The sequence below is a fragment of the Canis lupus genome, chromosome 11 (genome assembly GCF_048164855.1).
Source record: "Canis lupus baileyi chromosome 11, mCanLup2.hap1, whole genome shotgun sequence".
Taxonomy (NCBI): domain Eukaryota; kingdom Metazoa; phylum Chordata; class Mammalia; order Carnivora; family Canidae; genus Canis; species Canis lupus.
In genome coordinates this window covers 15,546,318-15,563,713 of record NC_132848.1, presented here as the reverse complement: position 1 = coordinate 15,563,713, position 17,396 = coordinate 15,546,318, and the positions used below count along the sequence as shown (strand labels likewise).

Genomic DNA, 17,396 nt, shown 5'->3' with positions numbered 1-17,396 from the left:
ACTGAAAAGGGGTGACTTGGTTTGTTTTCACTGCACCAAGGAGATGATAACGGGAATTAATTTGGTATCGAGGCAATTTTTCTCCAGTACTTGCCTTGGAGCCATATACGGAGTTCCTTTGGTTTAGAGTTAAAATAGCATACTGTAAAATCTGGCCCAGATAAAATTTTAGGCAGCCCTTATGATCACTCCCTCCTCTTCTATCTCTATCTGCGGTGTAGATACATAGATATGCAGCCCTCTTTCTATGAAGCCGAGCACTTGGATATTGGCCTGAAGGAAATCTTTACTTTTTTCCCCCTAGGAATCATAAGGAAGGCCACCAATGTTACTCTCCTTCTCTACAATTCTTTTGAGACTGACAGAAGATATTAGTTATCTTTTTTGAAATTTCATTCAGGAAGCATTTATTGTATGCCTATAATGTACCAAGTACTATGTTAGGAACTGACGCTTAAAAGTAAATAAGACATAATCCTAGAATAACTCTTGGCAAAGTCACCTTATGGTTCCATAAAAGGGCAAATAGCAAGTACTAACTTTCCTAATCCAGTGAGAGACATAGTTTCCAGTTCTTACAAGACCCATAAAAGGGCTGCAAGGGAAACTGTTGATATGTCTCTAGTTCCATTATCTCAGATACTTCTTGTTTCTGGAAGAAATAAGAGATTTTTAATTCTTTTCCTGCTGCCTCCTCCAAAGTTCACTAAATATTAAGGATGCAATATAACAGAATGCTGAAAAGTATAGACTCTGAAGTCAGACCCAAGTCCATTTCCCACATTCCTACATAGGTAAGTGACTTAGAGCAGTTCTGTGCAATAAGACTGTCTTCATCGGTGGAAATATCCCATATCTGCACCATCCAATATGGTAGCCTCTTGGCACAGGTGGCTGCTGGACACTTGAACTGTGGCTAGTGGTGCTGAGGAACTAAATTCACAGTTAATTTAATTTTAATTAATAAATGTCAATAGCTGCATCTCTACCACACTGGAACAGCACGGATGTGTTGTTTTCTCATCTTTGGAATAGAGATTACATGGCTCCCTGGCTCATGGAGTTCTTAAACAACGTAGTGAGACCACACATTGAAAACATATGCTCCCGATGAGTGATGTATTATTAATGACGTTCCACTAAATTATACTTACAGCAACATTTACTGTACTTCAGTAAGTCTGCCCTTTTGGAGGAATTTTATCACTTAAACAAGAACTAGCAACCCTCTGGAGGACAGATGTCATAACACGTTCGTCCTTGGGTGCATGGCCCATAATAGACGCTCAAGAACTGCCATTTTAACTCAGCTGAGCAGATCGTTGGTCCTGGGACTCTTCAGCTCCATAAAGAGGTAAATCCAAGTGCATCCAAATACAATTTTCCTAATTTCCAGTGTAGCATAATAGCATTGGACTAGGGCTTGGTTTTGCTATCTCCTGGTTGTGTGACCATAGCGGAATTACCTGACTTCTTTGAACTTTGGATTTCATCTGTAAGATAGTGACAGTCCTGCCTCCCTCATAAAGATGAGTGGAATGATGCAAGCCCAACGGAACATGTGTAGGAAATGCCAGATCCCTTCTTCCTTCCCTTTTGTGGTGGCTTCTGTGCCTGTCAACAGACGTAATCCTCTGTCTCCAGCAGTGGAGACATGTGACCAGTGGTTAACCTCATCCTTGCCTAAAATTCAATCACTTTAAATTTCTTCTTCTGAACTTGCAATTTAAAAATGCAAATATTCCTGAAAAAAAAAAAAAAAAAACTTTTCCCGGATCATTTTGGTCTTCCACACCTGAAAGCATGGAAATGAGCTTCTCCCCGGCTACATGGCACTTGAGGGAATGAAGATTGTGGTTTGGGTATGGTGTTAATTTTAGACGACAAGCACCACGCAAGGAAGGTAAACCTGGGGGTGGGGGGGGGGGGGGAGCGCAAAGGAATCCTGCTTTAAATCTGCTAATATATATATAAAGGCTTTACCTTGAGTCATTACCGCCTAAAAGGACAGAAACAGCTCCAGCAGGCACTTGGGTATAAGTTCAGTCTCAAAATGCACAGGTTTTAAATAATGTATATTGCTTTTTTTTTTTTTCATAGAATATCCATTGTTAGACTGCTTGGGGCTCCCGAGACAAAAGGCCCTGTGAAAAGTCCTAGGGGTTATTTTTGCTTTTAGGCATCTCACAAAACGAGACACAATTTTATGACTGAAGACTTGGGAGTCCAGGTCGAGGAATGTACGTGACCTCGTAACTAAGCTGGAATTTAATGAGGCCCATCAGCTTCCTCATGAATTTAAGAGGTACGAAGAAAGAGTGGACCTATTTGGTATTTACATAAAGCTTTTTTTTCTCTCTGCAAAGATCAAAGCATTATTTCATCATCCCTCACACAGAGAGGTTAAGTGGCTTGCCGACAGCCAGAGGAGGCTGAGAGCTGATAGCAGGCCTGGATTTCAGGCAAGCAGCCCATAGGCCCTTCTGCCTGAGGATGCGGACTCAGCAGCTTCCTATCTGCATGTCCTCACTACAGAGAGGAAGGTCCCCTTCTCTCCGTGAAAGGGGAGATGCCTCCCCTTGATCAAGAGGGCAGGATCTGAGGATCAAAGGTGAGGGGGCAGGCATCTAACAAAGACCAAAGACTCGATGGGGCCCGCACAGCTCTGGACCCGACAGTGCTTAGGGTTCTAGCAAAGCACGGGGACCAGATTAAAGTACGGCTGTCCCTATTGACTCTCTTACATAAAATTTGTAAATTAGAGAAACCAAGAAAGAAGCTATTCACCTTCACGCACAACAGGTTTTGAGTTTTGCTGTTTAGCAGTACCTTTAACAAAGAGTAGTGGCTAATCTCGCAGCCACGGACACTGCTCCTTGAGCTCACATCTTCACTTCCCCACTTGCCACCAGCTGTGTGACCTTGGGAAGCCCCTTAACCTCTCTGTGCCTCCATTTCCTCATCCACAAACTCAGAATAATAACGGCACCAACCCCTCAGAGGGTTGTTGTATTAAGTGAGCTCACTCGACATACGACGCTGAAAACTGTGCCTAGTGCCTAATAGTCACTAAATACACACTTGTTGATAAAAAAAAAAAAAAAAAAAGTTTCTGTTGCTTCTGTTGCTACCAATACTGTTATTGGACTTGTCTGTTGGTCTAGAAGGGATGACCAGACTTCCAGGCCTTGGGGCCTCTGTGTCACGTCTTAACTGGCTGTGGGAGAGCCCGAACCAAACTTCTCCTGAGGGGGAAGACGGTGCAGCGCTGAGGGCCTGAGCTCTGGGTTAAAATGCAAGGAAAGGGAGCCAGATGGGATCTGCTTTCTGAGTACTTGCTATTTTCTGAGACTTGCTGGTAGCAGTGCTTCTCTGCAAGCCCCAGCGGCAGCCACAGGGACCGCGCCGTGGAGGAAGCCGGCGGGCCGGCCAGGGGCCTTGGGGCCGTGCTCCGGATCCTCTGAGAAAGAGCGAGCTTAGGCTGCACAGAGCTCGTAGGAATTTGCAGGAATGAAGGTCGAACTCTGTACAGTTGTGGTTTATCTTCCCGGCTCCACAGTGAGACCTTGCCCAGACCTGCCTTCAGCAAGGCCTGACGTGAGGAAGAGCAGAGGTGGTCAGGGCTTAAGTCGGACAAGTTCACCCGCCCGGAATCTCTCCGGCGGCAGCAAGGAGGGAAAACTGCCAATGGGAAGGCCCTCCTTTGCCTCTCCTTGTGGACCTAGTGAGAGGCACCTGTTAGATCAAGAGAGAGGCAGCCCCATTTTCTTGTAAACGTGAAAACCTACGTCTTTACCTGCTGACATTATCACTTAATAAATGAAGATTAATGTCTGAGCCATGAGAAAAGAAAATAAACAGAGTCTCCTGCCGGTTCTAGAGAGGGTTCCTTTCTGCTAAGCAAGGGCTACGCGTAAAATCCGTTTACTTAGATGAAAAACGCTGTCAGAAGTAATACACTTTTTCTTGTAAAACTGAAACACAGCAGCAATTATAAGAAGATTTGCCTTTTTGCAAACCCTTTTTAAAACTTTAAAACAGTCATATTCAGAGATAATATGAATTGCCCCTAAAATGTTCAACCGTGACAAGAAAGAATTTCCTTAACGCAAATGCACTTAGCAATGTCACGACAACAGCCGCTGTGGGATTAGTCAGCAGTGTCGTCAATTATTTCTCGAGCGTGGAAGTTTGCCCCTTGATTTGAAAAGTGACATAGCAGGAAAGAGCAGAAGAGGATATGCCCACATCACTATGTGCTGAATAATCGATCTTGCCGAAGGAGTTCTGAATCAGGGACTCCCGGGCTGAATGAGCTTTTATCGTGCGGTGCCAAGTATATTTCTGTTACTGGCGTGTTAAGCCCAACATCTGAAAATAAAATAGAATGAATATCTTTAAATGTTTTCACTGAAACATTTTTAAAAGGGATTTCTGGTGCAGAATTGCCTCATGACTTTGGCAACAGTTATTCCAGAAAGACGGATAGCGAACTGGCTTGACCTCAAGAAACCGATGTCGAAGAATGTAGGTTTGTATTTTAAAATTCCCGCTCGTTTCTCCTGAGCAGTAGACAAGAGATGGAGGGGTTATGCCGTGGACATGTATTTCAGCACCGCTCTGGGCGATGGTCAAGTTTCAGCTCCACTCAGTGCAGAACCATGAGGCAGCTAGGCAAATCCAACCAGAAATCTAGATCAGGGTAGATGTGGCCTGTACTCAGAAGAACAAGACCAGGTTATTCAGGAATGTGTAGACATAGGATTAATGCTTTAGAAAATAGGGTCTTCTTACCCTACACTCCTTCATTTCTGAGATTGCAGTCAATCCACACAGCTTCCTGGAGAAAGCACAAAATCCGGCACCAAAGGAATACAGTTTTCTCGAACTATATTTCTTATTCAAGAGCTCTACATTTCTAGAAACCCCTGGGCATTGGGACCATAGAGGTAATTGAAAATCATATATACAAGTACCTGTGCACATGCAGATTTAATGAGCAGGTGTTCAGCACCCACCTGGCACAGAACACAGCCAAGAAGTCTGTAGGGACTGTGAAGGTTAGAGACCACAAATCCCCTGGAGGAGGTGCCCAGAGAAGAAAAGTCAAAGGAATTAGAGCAGAACTAGGGAGAATGGAGTATATATCACATCTGAAAATCCAAAGCACCTTCTGGAAACCAGAAGCCTGGCGTCAGAGAGCAAACCAGAGAGCGAGGGAAAAGTCCCTCCCTACAACCTCCCTCCCATCCCTCTATGCCTGGGACTCCTGAATCACTGCCACTCCAGCAAGAAGCTTATAGAGACGAATCCAGGAATGCTGTGGCCTCTCTGATCTGCTCTCTTCCCTGGGACGGGAGCACGCACCCACCAGACGGGGACAGCACATCCATCCACATGGCGGTCCGTCCCTCGGGGACCCGCACCAGCGCTTGGCAGGAACTTCCAACCTCACAGAACTTCTTCTTAATGTCATATTTTAAATATGAGCTCGAATATAATTTAGAACATGCTGCAGAATAACATTATTGTTAAGGCTCAGGCACTGAGCTCCCCTGCCTTGCAAGTGGGACAATATTTAGGGTTAGTTACCCAAAGGGGGGGGAATAAATTTTTTCAGCACCATGTAAAGTACAGTTTCTTTCCTTCTTTCTCTCTCTTGTTCTCATATAATAAGGGAGATGTGGGGACGACCTGCCCATTTCCTTTTGTTCCTCTTCTTCTGCTTCACAGTGAATAACCACTCTTTTATTCTGAAACTAAACAAAACAGGTGAGCAAAATAGGTTGCCCCTTACTGGGTGTGGCTGAAGCAGAGGCTCTCTGACCCAAGCGACATACCCTTACAGCTTCAGGCGCTACCTATAATCCTACCTGTAAAGGTCCAGGATTTTACTTGAAGACACTGGATGTGCAAAAAGACCTTCTTCATGGAAGGATGTTCAGGAAACTCCCTAAATCGGGGTAGGGCCATCGGGGAGAACGGAAGGCACTCTCCGATATGGGGCTGCAGCCTTTCCGAAAGAGGTCTCACCGCCACACCGTGCATGCCCAGCACTTCAAATAAACCCATTTATTCCCCTGTCGTCCCTCACTCCATGGATCTCAGCCTGGGTCTGGGATTTTGAGTGTACCTCAAACCTAGTAGTAGTGATATTCATGGTCTCGGCTCCACAGGACTCAGTTCTCACCCTCTGTGCCAGGTTTGGGGATGCGCTGCAACCTCAGTGTGATCTTGCTTCTGCATTGCCTTTGTCAACTGGCTTTGAGTTAACTACCTTCTTATGAAGGAGACTGACACATTAACAAGTCATTACCACTCTGTGTCGCAAGTACTAACATAGAAGTAAGGCCAAATATTCTAGGAACGTCCAGCTCTGCCTAGAAAAAACTTCACAGAGAAGGTTGTGACTGAGCTTTAATCCTAGAGAATTAAGAGGGTTTTACTAGAGTCATTCCGGGCAGAATGAACCACCTGTACAAAGGGGTGGAGGCAGGAGTCAGCGGGATGGCAGGAATGGTGAGAAGTCCAGTGCAGCTGGAACATAAGGTTTTGGATGAGGCGAAAGAGAAGCAGAAGATACAGTTTGACACGATTAGACTTGTCTCTCCAAGTGCAACAGAGAGCAGAGATTAACCAAGGGGATTTGATTCCATACTGCTGTTTGTGTTTCAGAAGGGAAACAGAGTCGACAGGAGGCAATCATTGGCAGACAGAGCAACAATGTTAACACAACCTATCAAATTTCTTCCAGAACAGTGGTTCTCACTGGGGGTAACGTTGCCCCCATCAGGGGACATTTGGCAAGATCTGCGGACACCTGTGGTTGTCACCTCTGGCTTAAGGGGAAGGGAGCTCTTGACACGTAGGGGTTAGAGGCCAAGGAGGCTCCTAAACATCTTACAATGCACAAGACAGCCCTCCACAACAAAGCATCACCTGGCCCCAAATATCCAAAATATCAGTAGTGGCGAGGAGGAGAAAAGATGAGGTGGCCAGAGGGTGCAAAAAGATTTCTCCAAGAGGCGAAGAGGAAACCTGGAGATGGTGGACCTTTCCAACTTGGTGCTCTGGCACCATTCCCGCGCCAGGTGATGCCCACACACCATGGGGCTTGGAGCTCTGCATCTTTCGTTGCTCTGAGTGAGAAGAGGGCTATTATTGGAACAACCCTGAATTTGACCCAACTGATTTAAAGGAAACCATTTACAAATTTCAATACTCCATCACTGATAAGGTTGCACGTGATAGCAACTGATTAAAGTTGTGGAAGGGACTTAGGAGTTGCACTGCGTCAGGCACTGCGTGCAGGGCAGAAGGATCTCTCTGCACTTCCAACAAAGTGGTGACCTTTCAATATAGGTAGAAACACATGGAAAAGCGAGTCCTCCTACCAAGAAAACCGAGAGCCCCTGATTCTCCACAACTCTCACTGCTATCCTTCAGGCCAGAAGACTCTCCCCTCAGGGAAACCATCCAATCAGCCATCACTTTTTACATGAAAGTCCCCCTATCCAGCCAAGTTTAGAGAACAGTCTGTAACATGCAAAATGTAAAAACAGGCCAAAGACACGTTTAAAATCCAGTATTTGTTGAAAGCTAAGATATCAAAAGACAGGCTACAAGGACCGAAAAGGAAAATAAAATTCTTATTTTCAGATAATGTCTTTTGGCCACCTTCACTCTCATTTCCACCGACATCTTCAGGGCTCACCTTTGTCTCATTAGTGCTGCCTCCACCACAACAGTTCAGCAATTGAAGGCGGGTACTTGGAAGCACCGAACATGGTGAACTTCACAAATTGGAGAATCTGCCCCCTGGTTGGTTTTCAATTGAGGAAATGGGATTTCATTACAAAGACAATGCCTGGAAAAGTGCTTGGGCAGGAAACAGCACTCTCAGTGTGTGGTCCCATCCCTTCAACAGCTGCAGCTGGGAAGGGATTTAGGAGTTTGCAATACATCTGGATTAAAGGGGTCTTTATAGGGAATTATGTCTAGTATATTGCTGGAAGGGGACAGTGGAAACTGGCAGCCGTGGTCGCCTGTGCAGAGGTGAGATGGGTGTCAAGGGAGCAGAGGAGGAAAAGGAAGTCACTGTTCACAGTAGGCTTTGAATTCTGAATCATGCACACGTATCACCTACTCATAAAATAATAATAATTCAACAAACAAATGAAAATTACATAAACACAACAAAGGAATAACATAAAACCCACCCCATCCCCCCCAAAAAAGAGTCTGTTGTTTAAAAAAAAAAAAAAAACAACCCAAGTTACTGAATCCCACATTTCCATCCTCTGACGTAAGGCTCCTCTTGTCTGGGGCATCATGGGAGTCATGCAAGAAGACACCCACATCTCTAGTGGGATCTTTCAATTCAGTTCTGAACTCCACATACTTGTCTCCAACTACCAGGGGCTTCTCCATGAAGTCCCACCCATCAGCACCTCAAAAATCACGTCCCAACCCAAATTCTCCTCTCCTTTCCCTCCTTCCTTCCCTCTTCCCTCCAAGCGCTATCCTGCTCCCATATTCTCTGTCATTATTAGAAAAAAAAAAAAAAAGCTATCCATTAAGCTTCCCAATCTAAAAACCTTATAGTTACCCTGAGGACTCTCTCCTCACCCTTATTTTATTACAGTCACCAAATATTGTTCATTCCATCATGATGGAGTTTCCCACATAGATGTCCTAGCCCACCGATTTTTTCTAGTTCAAGAAATTATAAACGATATTCTTTCACTGGAATGTGAGCTCCTGCTGGATTTCAGGCTAGTTCACTCTTTACGCTTCCCCAGCTCCTACCCCCCCCCCCCCCCCCCGCATCGTCTTTCCCAAACCCAAGTATGGGATCATGCTTCAGAACCCTGGATAGCTCCTGTTGCCTACAGAATTCAGCCCAAAGGTCCTCGTCTGACAAGTGATCGTTCCTACTGTATCCCCAAAAAATGCCATCCCTGACGCACACCCTGTGCTCTGGCCACTCTGTGTGACAAGCCTTGCTCATTTATGCCTCTTGTGAGCCTCCACAACTTTGTCCTTGCTGCTTCCTTGACTTGAAAGCTTTCCCCTTCCCCGCACCCTGCCTTGGACAAGAACAATTTCCTATTCCCCCTTTTAGACCTCCCCGCACTCAGTTTATACCCTCTCTGAAAAGCTGTTTAGGACCGCTCCCTCCTCTTCACTCCTCTAACACTTTGCACACACCCTCCTAAGAGCCCAACCACACTCTTTCATAATTATTTATGTTTCTATCTCTCCTACCAGAATGTGAGCTGCTTTAAGAAACAGCTGCTGTATTTTATTCATCTTTGAATCCGCTGCACCTCTCTGCCAGCATTGCACATAAATGTTTGCTGAATGAATTGGCTGAAAGCACTTTGGTAAAAATGTAACACATTATCCCAAAATTTTATAGACCTCCGTGGCTAAAATCTCATTTCTCTGCCCTCTCTCTCTCTGCATACCTATTGGCACGGATCACAGGTCTCAGGGGGGCCAGTTATTCAAAAGGAACTAACAAAGTGCCTGCTATTTGTAAACAGGGCAATTTGTAAACCCTCTGGGCTAGATTTAGAGATTGCCTTTCTAACTCTGACAATGCTCCTTTGAGTACTCACTGCACTGTAAGAAGCATTTCTTTTCCAAATGTCTTGAGTCCTATAAGTAACCTTTGTTTACCCTGAAAACACTTTCAGGGAAGCTGAAAGGAGCTAAAAAAGCAAGGTAGTGACCCTGTGGGGACCTACCCGGTCAGTGAGCCTCCTGCCCGCCTCAGAGACCCAACTCAAATCCCTGCCTAATTCCACCAGCAGCAGCTCCTCAACTGCTTGAACCTCCAAGGACTCTCGGCTCCCCACTAAAGATTATGGCAGCCCATTAATCACAATATTATCCTAGTAAGCATCAGAAGCCAAGTGATAACCCCAGTGTCCTGAAGAAGACTGGGTAACAAATTGGGATAAGATTAGGAGTAGACACTCATTCAAGTGGATCCCAAGGGGGCAGAAACCCTATGACAACTCCCAGCCATTGGGGCCTTTGGCCCTTGCCCTTTTCTCTCTATCTGGAATGTTCTACTGGGAGATATTTGCATTTAGGTCTCTGCTCAAATGTCACCTCCCAAGAGGTCTTGCTGATGACTCAACCCAAAAGAGCACTGCCGATTACTGTTCATCTCCTCACCCTGCTTTATTTGTCTTTCCAGCACTTTGGGCACTTCATAGCACTTGTGCCTGACACCATATTACCTATGTGTTTGTATGCTGACCATGTCCCCCACCCCCCACTCATTCGCCCCAGAGAACAGGGACCTTGTCTTGTTCCTAGCTAACCCACGCATATCGCAATCTCCCAATAGATGTTTATTTTTTTAAGAAGCACACAAAGAAACATTCAAGTAGTTTATAATTCTGGCAAAGATAGAAGACCCAAGTTAAAATGTTAAGAGCTAGCAAGGCTAACTACCTGTAATAGATGAATACTAAGGAAAGTAAATGACAGATTTGCCAAGGAAGGAGTGAGTGTGCATACGGGTGGCAAGTGTTTCCCAGAGAAGAAGAGATTTGTGTCTGCCTCCAAGGCCCTGGAAAATTCAGTAAGTTTAAGGAAACGGGGCCAGGGTTTCACCATTAGAGACTCTACCAACCATGTGTGCTAAGGCCAAAATATTAACACTTGAGGGTTCACAGCTTACCCATCCCTTGGCCACCCATTGTCCAGGAGAGGACGGATAAAAGCCCCAAAGGTAGATGCTCTCAAGGAAAGCTGACAGAGGCAAAGAAGAATCACAAACTCAATATATATCTAGAGGTCGTGGGGAGGACTGGAGAACTGTTCGGGAAACAAAGATGGCAGGAAGAACACAGCCCAAAGTTCTGACCTTTAGGGCTGATAAAAAACACTAAAGGAGAAGGACTCGGTAGCAAGCATATCTGAGAACTGCCACGGCACGTGGACGTGGATGTCCTTCACGCGGAAGAGCCTCCCCCCGGGAGAGGCATGGGAGTCCTGCTGTGCTGACATTGACTTATCCCAATGTGCCTGCATCTCCTCATCCATAAGACTGGAAATAACCATGTACGCTGAGGAATTGCCATTGGGGATTGAATGAGTTCATGAGAGCAGCACCTGGCATGTCGGGATTGTCCCTATTATTAGAACTTTGAGCCCTGCTTCTCCAAAGGCAACATCGTCTGAATGGTTTATATGGAGTGGATCACGGCTTTATGGAACGTTCGCGTTTTCAGGAGCAATGTCACCAAGAGCCTGGCCAGCGCAAAAGGTTGAGTGGAGGCAAACTAAAGTGAGACTATTAGAGGGCCTGCACGCCCAGCTGGTGCATCACCCAGAAAGCTGATGTTTCGGTGAGCGCTCAGCTCGCAGATGAAGTTACTTGGGGGTAAGGGAGGGCCTACGTCAATCTGACCACTGGACAGGGTGGTGGCCTCCATTCAGCCTGGGAATGCGATGTGGGTACTCACGGTTCCGGCGTGTAGAGGGGGTCCGAGCCATGCCGGACGTACTGGGTGCAGTGGAAGACTCTATAGGCCAGTCCTGCCAGAAAGTCTCGCGGACTCAGGTAGCCAGCCACGGGCCTCACCGTGAAGCCTGATCTTTCTGAAATGTCATCATAAACAGCCAACTAAGTATTAGCTCGACAAGACTGGAGAGCCCAAGCAGGGCGTCCTACTATTTACCGGGACGTTCTAGAAACAAAGTCATCAAGGTCTTAGAACTCTTGACAAGTGAATGGCATCTACCATCAAAAGCTATCACGTTTGTGGCTTTTGATTACTAAAATATGCTCCCGCATGGTTTCCAGGGGAACAAGACACTCATTAAAATGGAAAGAAAGGTGAAAAAAAATTATTTTAAAGATTTAAATTCAGAAGCTAAATGAGGACACGAAAGCTCAAAACTCACAGGACAAGATCACAATGAGAGTGATGCTTGCCACGTGTCACCTGGCATCTTTCTAAATGACACACCCATGCCGCCTGTGTGTGGCCCATCAACACACAAGCTAAGTCACCATCACCACCACCCCCGCCCCCGTCACTAGCCTCATGGATTCAGGTCACACCATTGCTTTCTACTGTCAATACCCCGGACTCTGTCACTCCACGTCGTTGTTTTCTGTGATTTTATGAAAACCATCACATTAATTGCTATCATTTGAAGAGGAACACTAGAGCTACACGTGCTCCTGGGCTGTGGTAAGAGGAGGCAAATAAACAGAGTATAACACAGTCTACGAAGCTGCCCTATACCGCTAACCCCATTAGGCTGTGGGTCAACGGTGCTGTGGGTTTGAGGGCTACCGAAGGCTCGCTTGCGGAGAAGACCCGGAAAATTTACAACAGGAGAGCTACTCTTATCTCTGACACCAGCACTGTAAAGGCTCCCATTCTGAAAACCTCATCTCATTAGGAGAGCACCTCAGAACGGTTAGAATGGATTTTAAAGGCAAGAACCAATTAAGCTCATAAAACGAGTCCATCCTGGGATTTCTGATATCTATATGAAAACATTCCTGTTCTCAGGCCTCCTCAGACCCATAATTCTAACAGCGCTATGAGCTCGTTCTACAAGCTTTTACTTCGGATTGTTCCCTACTGACTACCAAAAAGAGAAGTATATTTTCTTCTTTTTTCTATTTTATGTCAATTAAACCAGTATATCCCACGTGTGGGGCCTGAGTAGCGGCACACGGAAGAATGTTCCTTATTTGAAGTTATGTATCTTATTTTCATATGAATTTTTTTAAATATGTAACTAACGCATCAAGAACTTTGAATTTATGGATATCATCGCCTTAAACGCTTCCTTTTGTAAATAAATCAGGTACTTAAAAGAGAGTCCGTTAAAAAATAAAATAATTCTAAAAAACACACACATTTACATTACACTTGCTGTGTGTGCCAGTGAATGATGGGGACTGAGCTCCCCGTGTCCAGTTCACAGGGGTCGTGAAGAATAACAGCAAGAACAATTACAATAGCCCTAAGAATTATGACTCTGCTACACTCCACCCTAATGACTTTAGGGTGGGGTACCAGGGTGGCTCCGTCGGTTGAGCCTCAGACTCTTGGTTTCAGCTCAGGTCTCAGCTGAGGTTCTCTCCCTCTGCTCTCCTCCCCACTCCCTACATGCTTGCGCTCTCTCTTTCTCTCTCTCTCTCTCTCAATAAGCAAATAAAATATTTCTTTAAAAAATAACTTTACGGGCAGCCCAGGTGGCTCAGCACTTTAGCACTGCCTTCAGCCCAGGTCATGATCCTGGGGTCCCGGGATCGAGCCCCGCGTCAGGGCTCCCTGCATGGAGCCTGCTTCTCCCTCTGCCTGTGTCTCTGCCTCTCTCTTTCTCTGTCTCTCTCATGAATAAATAAATAAAATCTTAAAATAAAATAAAATAACTTTAGGGCTCTGGGTATACCAGCTTCCATTCCTGGTCACTGTGTAAGGTTGGTAAAATGATTATGTCCATTTGCAGAGAAGAAACTGAGGCCCAGGGAGGTTAAGATAGCTCATCAGAGAGCCACTTGGGTGCCTTAGGGGTCAAGCATCGCCTTTGGCTCAGGTCGTGATCCCTGGGTCCCAGGATCGAGTCTCACATCAGGACCCCCACAGGGAGCCTGCTTCTGCCTCTACCGATGCCTCTGCCTCTCTGTCTTTTTTTTTTTTTTTTCCTTTAGTCCTTAAAGTTACTAGTGCCTTCTGTGCATCAGGCAACTTCTAGCCTTTTTTTTTTTCTCTTTTTTTTTTTAAATTTATTTTTTATTGGTGTTCAATTTACTAACATAAAGAATAACCCCCAGTGCCCGTCACCCATTCACTCCCACCCCCCGCCCTCCTCCCCTTCTACCACCCCTAGTTCGTTTCCCAGAGTTAGCAGTCTTTACGTTCTGTCTCCCTTTCTGATATTTCCCACACATTTCTTCTCCCTTCCCTTATATTCCCTTTCACTATTATTTATATTCCCCAAATGAATGAGAACATATAATGTTTGTCCTTCTCCGACTGACTTACTTCACTCAGCTCTCTGTCTTTCATGAATGAATGAATAAATGAATGAATAAAATAAAATAAAATATAATAATAAAATAAAATAAAATAAAATAAAAAAATAAAAAATAAAATAAATAAAATAAAATAAAATAAATAAAATAAAATAAATAAAATAAAATAAATAAATAAAATAAAATAAAATAAAATAAAATAAAATAAAATAGATAGCTCATCAGAGGCCACACAGCCAGGAGCAGAGAGACAGAATGGGGATGCAGTACAGGCATCGTGCCCAGAGTCCATGCCATACCATCCAGCCTCTCACAGCAATATTAAGTTGGGAGATGGATATGGCAAAAATTATGGGGTGGGACCCTAATTTACTCGGGTTTGGGAAACAACGCAGTAAAAAGCAATTCCTGTATAAGAGCAACCAAGGCCGCGGCAAATCTGTAACATCCACGTAAGGCTGTGGGAAGCAGGGACAGGCGAGAGGCAAGACCGTTAGGGAGCCTGTAAACCAGCTAAACAGCAACACGCGGCATCATGTAATCAGGCCCTAAGTCAGTGGCACTGGTGGGTGGCCCTCAATCTCCCGCCCTCCCGTAGTAACAGATGTCGTGGGTGAGGGTCACACGAGGGGCACTCCCATCGCACCAGTTGCGGTCGTCCGTGTCCCTGCTCTCAGCCGTCCACTCTCTAGCCTGACACACACATGATCTAGGATGAGCGATTAGAGGGAAGGTCTTGATCACTCCTACCATCAGGACTCAGAGGGGAAGAAAGGATGGACTCTGAGAGGCGAGGGACGGAGGGACAGAACCTGCGCAAAGGTGTGGGGAGCCCACGGGGAGCTCGGAGGTTGTACGGCACAGCGCACCACCTCAGAAAGCCAGGCCAGGGCAGGGAACTGAGGTTGAGTGGTTCAGACCCGGCCCGGGTCAGCCAGAGATCAGCAGACCATGGCCTGGCGTCCAAACCCCGCTGGTTTGCGTGCGCCCCGCAAGCCAAGAAAAAATTTTTACGTTTCTTTAACTGTCACATAGAAACAGTTATATGAGGACTGGCGGAAGGGCCTCAATGTTGCCTCTGGGCCCACAAAAATGAAAATATTCATGATCTGGCCTTTACCAAGAAAAGCAAAAAAAAACAAAAACCATGTCCAACCTCAGGAAAATAAAAGGGGAACCACTGATGGCTTCTGAGCGGAGGTGCCAGGAGGACACGATGCTTTAGGAAGCTTCCCCTGGAGGCGGTGGTCCAGAGAGTAAGGGGGAGAAGATACAGGCATTGGGGGTGTAAAATAGGGGCCTCAATTTGGGGTAGGGGCAGTGGGACGAAGGCAAAGCACAGGCTCACGAGGGTAGTAAAGCTAGAGGCGGCAACACTGGAGGCCCCGTAAGCTAACAGCCCAAAGGACCTGGGACCGTGGCAGGAGGGGCTCCGCAGGTGTGACCAGTTAAGGGTTTTTCAAGGAGGCAGTTATCCCAGATTACTCTGGGGGGTCTGATATAATCACCGGGATCCTTGCAAGAAGGGTCACAGGAGGGTCACAGGGAAAGAAGGAGATGTGACGAGAGCCATGGAGCCGAGGAATGTGGGGAGACCCCAGAAGCTGGAAGAGGCAGGGCTGCGGAAGCACCTCCAGAAGGAATGTGGCCCGACCAGGACCTTGGCGCTAGACCTCTCGTCTCCGGCACCATAAGGTAGCAGGTCTGTGTCACTGTAAGTCACCGGGTTTGTGGCGACGTGTTACAGCAGCCGCGGGACACTGTCCCACAGACGGATTGTGTGCCGGGAGGCTGGGGGGGCCTGGGGGGCCTGATGAGGCTGCAGGATACAGGGTCCCCCGTGCAAGGAGGGTGGGCAGGAAAGAAGGAAGGCGGCAGCTTTTGGGTTCACAGCTGCTCTCTGGGGACAGGGAGGGAAAGGACACAGGAGCTGGTGGGGCAGCTGGCAGCTGAGCCCACCCACGGCCCCCGGGGCCAGGCATGAGGAGGGGGCCCACGGAACTGCACCTGGGGCCACCCATGTCTCGGAACAGTCCCTGGCACAGCACATATGTGTGACAGCACTTCCTGGCTCACAGACTGCCTCCCCCCCCACCCCCCACACCCAGGCCCGCCGCTGGCTCCCTGTCCCCCGTCCCCCGATGTTTCACCCACGTGGCCGCTTAGCAAAGCACATAAAGTGTCACGTGCGAGGTCATTGCACCCCCACACGGCTCCCCAGGGCAGCTCCTGGATCAGAAACAGCCCCAGGCTGTACCTGCCGAGGACGTCCTGTGGGGTTCGCCCCCCCAGCAAGCCAGCAAGGGCTGAGGCCCTCCATGCACGGGAGCCGGGGGCTCACTGGCTGCTCGGGGCTCCTGTCCTGCAGGCACAGTCTTCCCCCATTTGTCAGAAGGGCCACTGGTGCATCATGTGCCCCTGGGGGAGCAGTGTGTCCTGGGGGGGAGCTGTGTGCTCCTGGGGGGAGCAGGGCGCAGCCTGGTGCATCATGGGGGGACAGTGTACAGGGGGTAGCATTAGGGGGGCAGTGTCCCTGGGGGCGGGGGAGCAGTGTCAGTGGTGGGGGAGTGTCCCCGGGAGCAGTTTAGGGAGGTGAGCAGTTTGGGGGGGACAATGTCCCTGGGGCCGGGGGCAGTTGGGGGGGGCAGCGTCCGGGGCCGGGGACTCACCTCTGAGGAAGGCCGACACGTCCTGCAGCTGCGGCACGTTGTCCTCGCGGTAGCCGCAGTGCTGGGTCAGCAGCGGCAGGTTGTCCAGGTGCTCGCGGCAGGCGTGCGTGGGGTAGAGCTTGCACAGCTCCCGGAACACCACGCCCCAGGTGCGCGTCTCCTCCGCCGTGTACTGCACCCTGGGGATGGGCTGCCCGCTGGGCCGGGACACGGTGGTCAGTCCCAGGCGGCCCGGCCCCTCCCGCGGGCCCGGCCCCTCCTGCAGGGGGGACGCCGGGCCCCTTCCAGGGTCCCCCCGGGGGTTTAGGCCTTTAGCATCACCTTTACGGACCTGAGACCCGAGCAGGGACGGGCAGAGGGCCCCGGAGAGGCAGGCCCCCCACAAGCAGGGACCCCAAGGGGGCCCTGAGCCCAAGGCACACGCTCAACCACTGGGCCACCCTGTGCCCCAAGAACTACCTGCCACAGTGTTGTGTGCGGATTTGGACTTCCACATAAGCGATTCGACTAAGCCCTATTTCACTCGTCCTCATGGGGGTGTGGTGGGGTCTGCATCCCTGCCCCGCGCCAGAAGCCACTGAGCACCCGCGTTCACAGAACTGGCCCAGGTGCACAGTGGGGCTCTGGAAGCCTCGGCTGCCGCCACCCAACCATGGCAATAAACGGACGTCGTCGCTGGAAAATGAAACTGCCTGTGGGTTCTC

At 47.9% G+C, this 17,396-nt stretch overlaps 1 protein-coding gene across 1 annotated transcript in view; it reads right to left on the bottom strand.

Moving 5' to 3' along the window:
- TPH2 (tryptophan hydroxylase 2) overlaps window positions 1-17,396 on the bottom strand; it is an 84,771-nt gene that overhangs the window by 35,674 nt on the left and 31,701 nt on the right. Inside the window, exons 6-7 of the mRNA XM_072842651.1 lie at window positions 16,693-16,889; window positions 11,487-11,622 (exon numbers count right to left, since the gene is read on the bottom strand). Coding sequence (XP_072698752.1) covers window positions 11,487-11,622; window positions 16,693-16,889 — 333 coding nt within the window. The remainder of the gene's footprint in view (window positions 1-11,486; window positions 11,623-16,692; window positions 16,890-17,396) is intronic.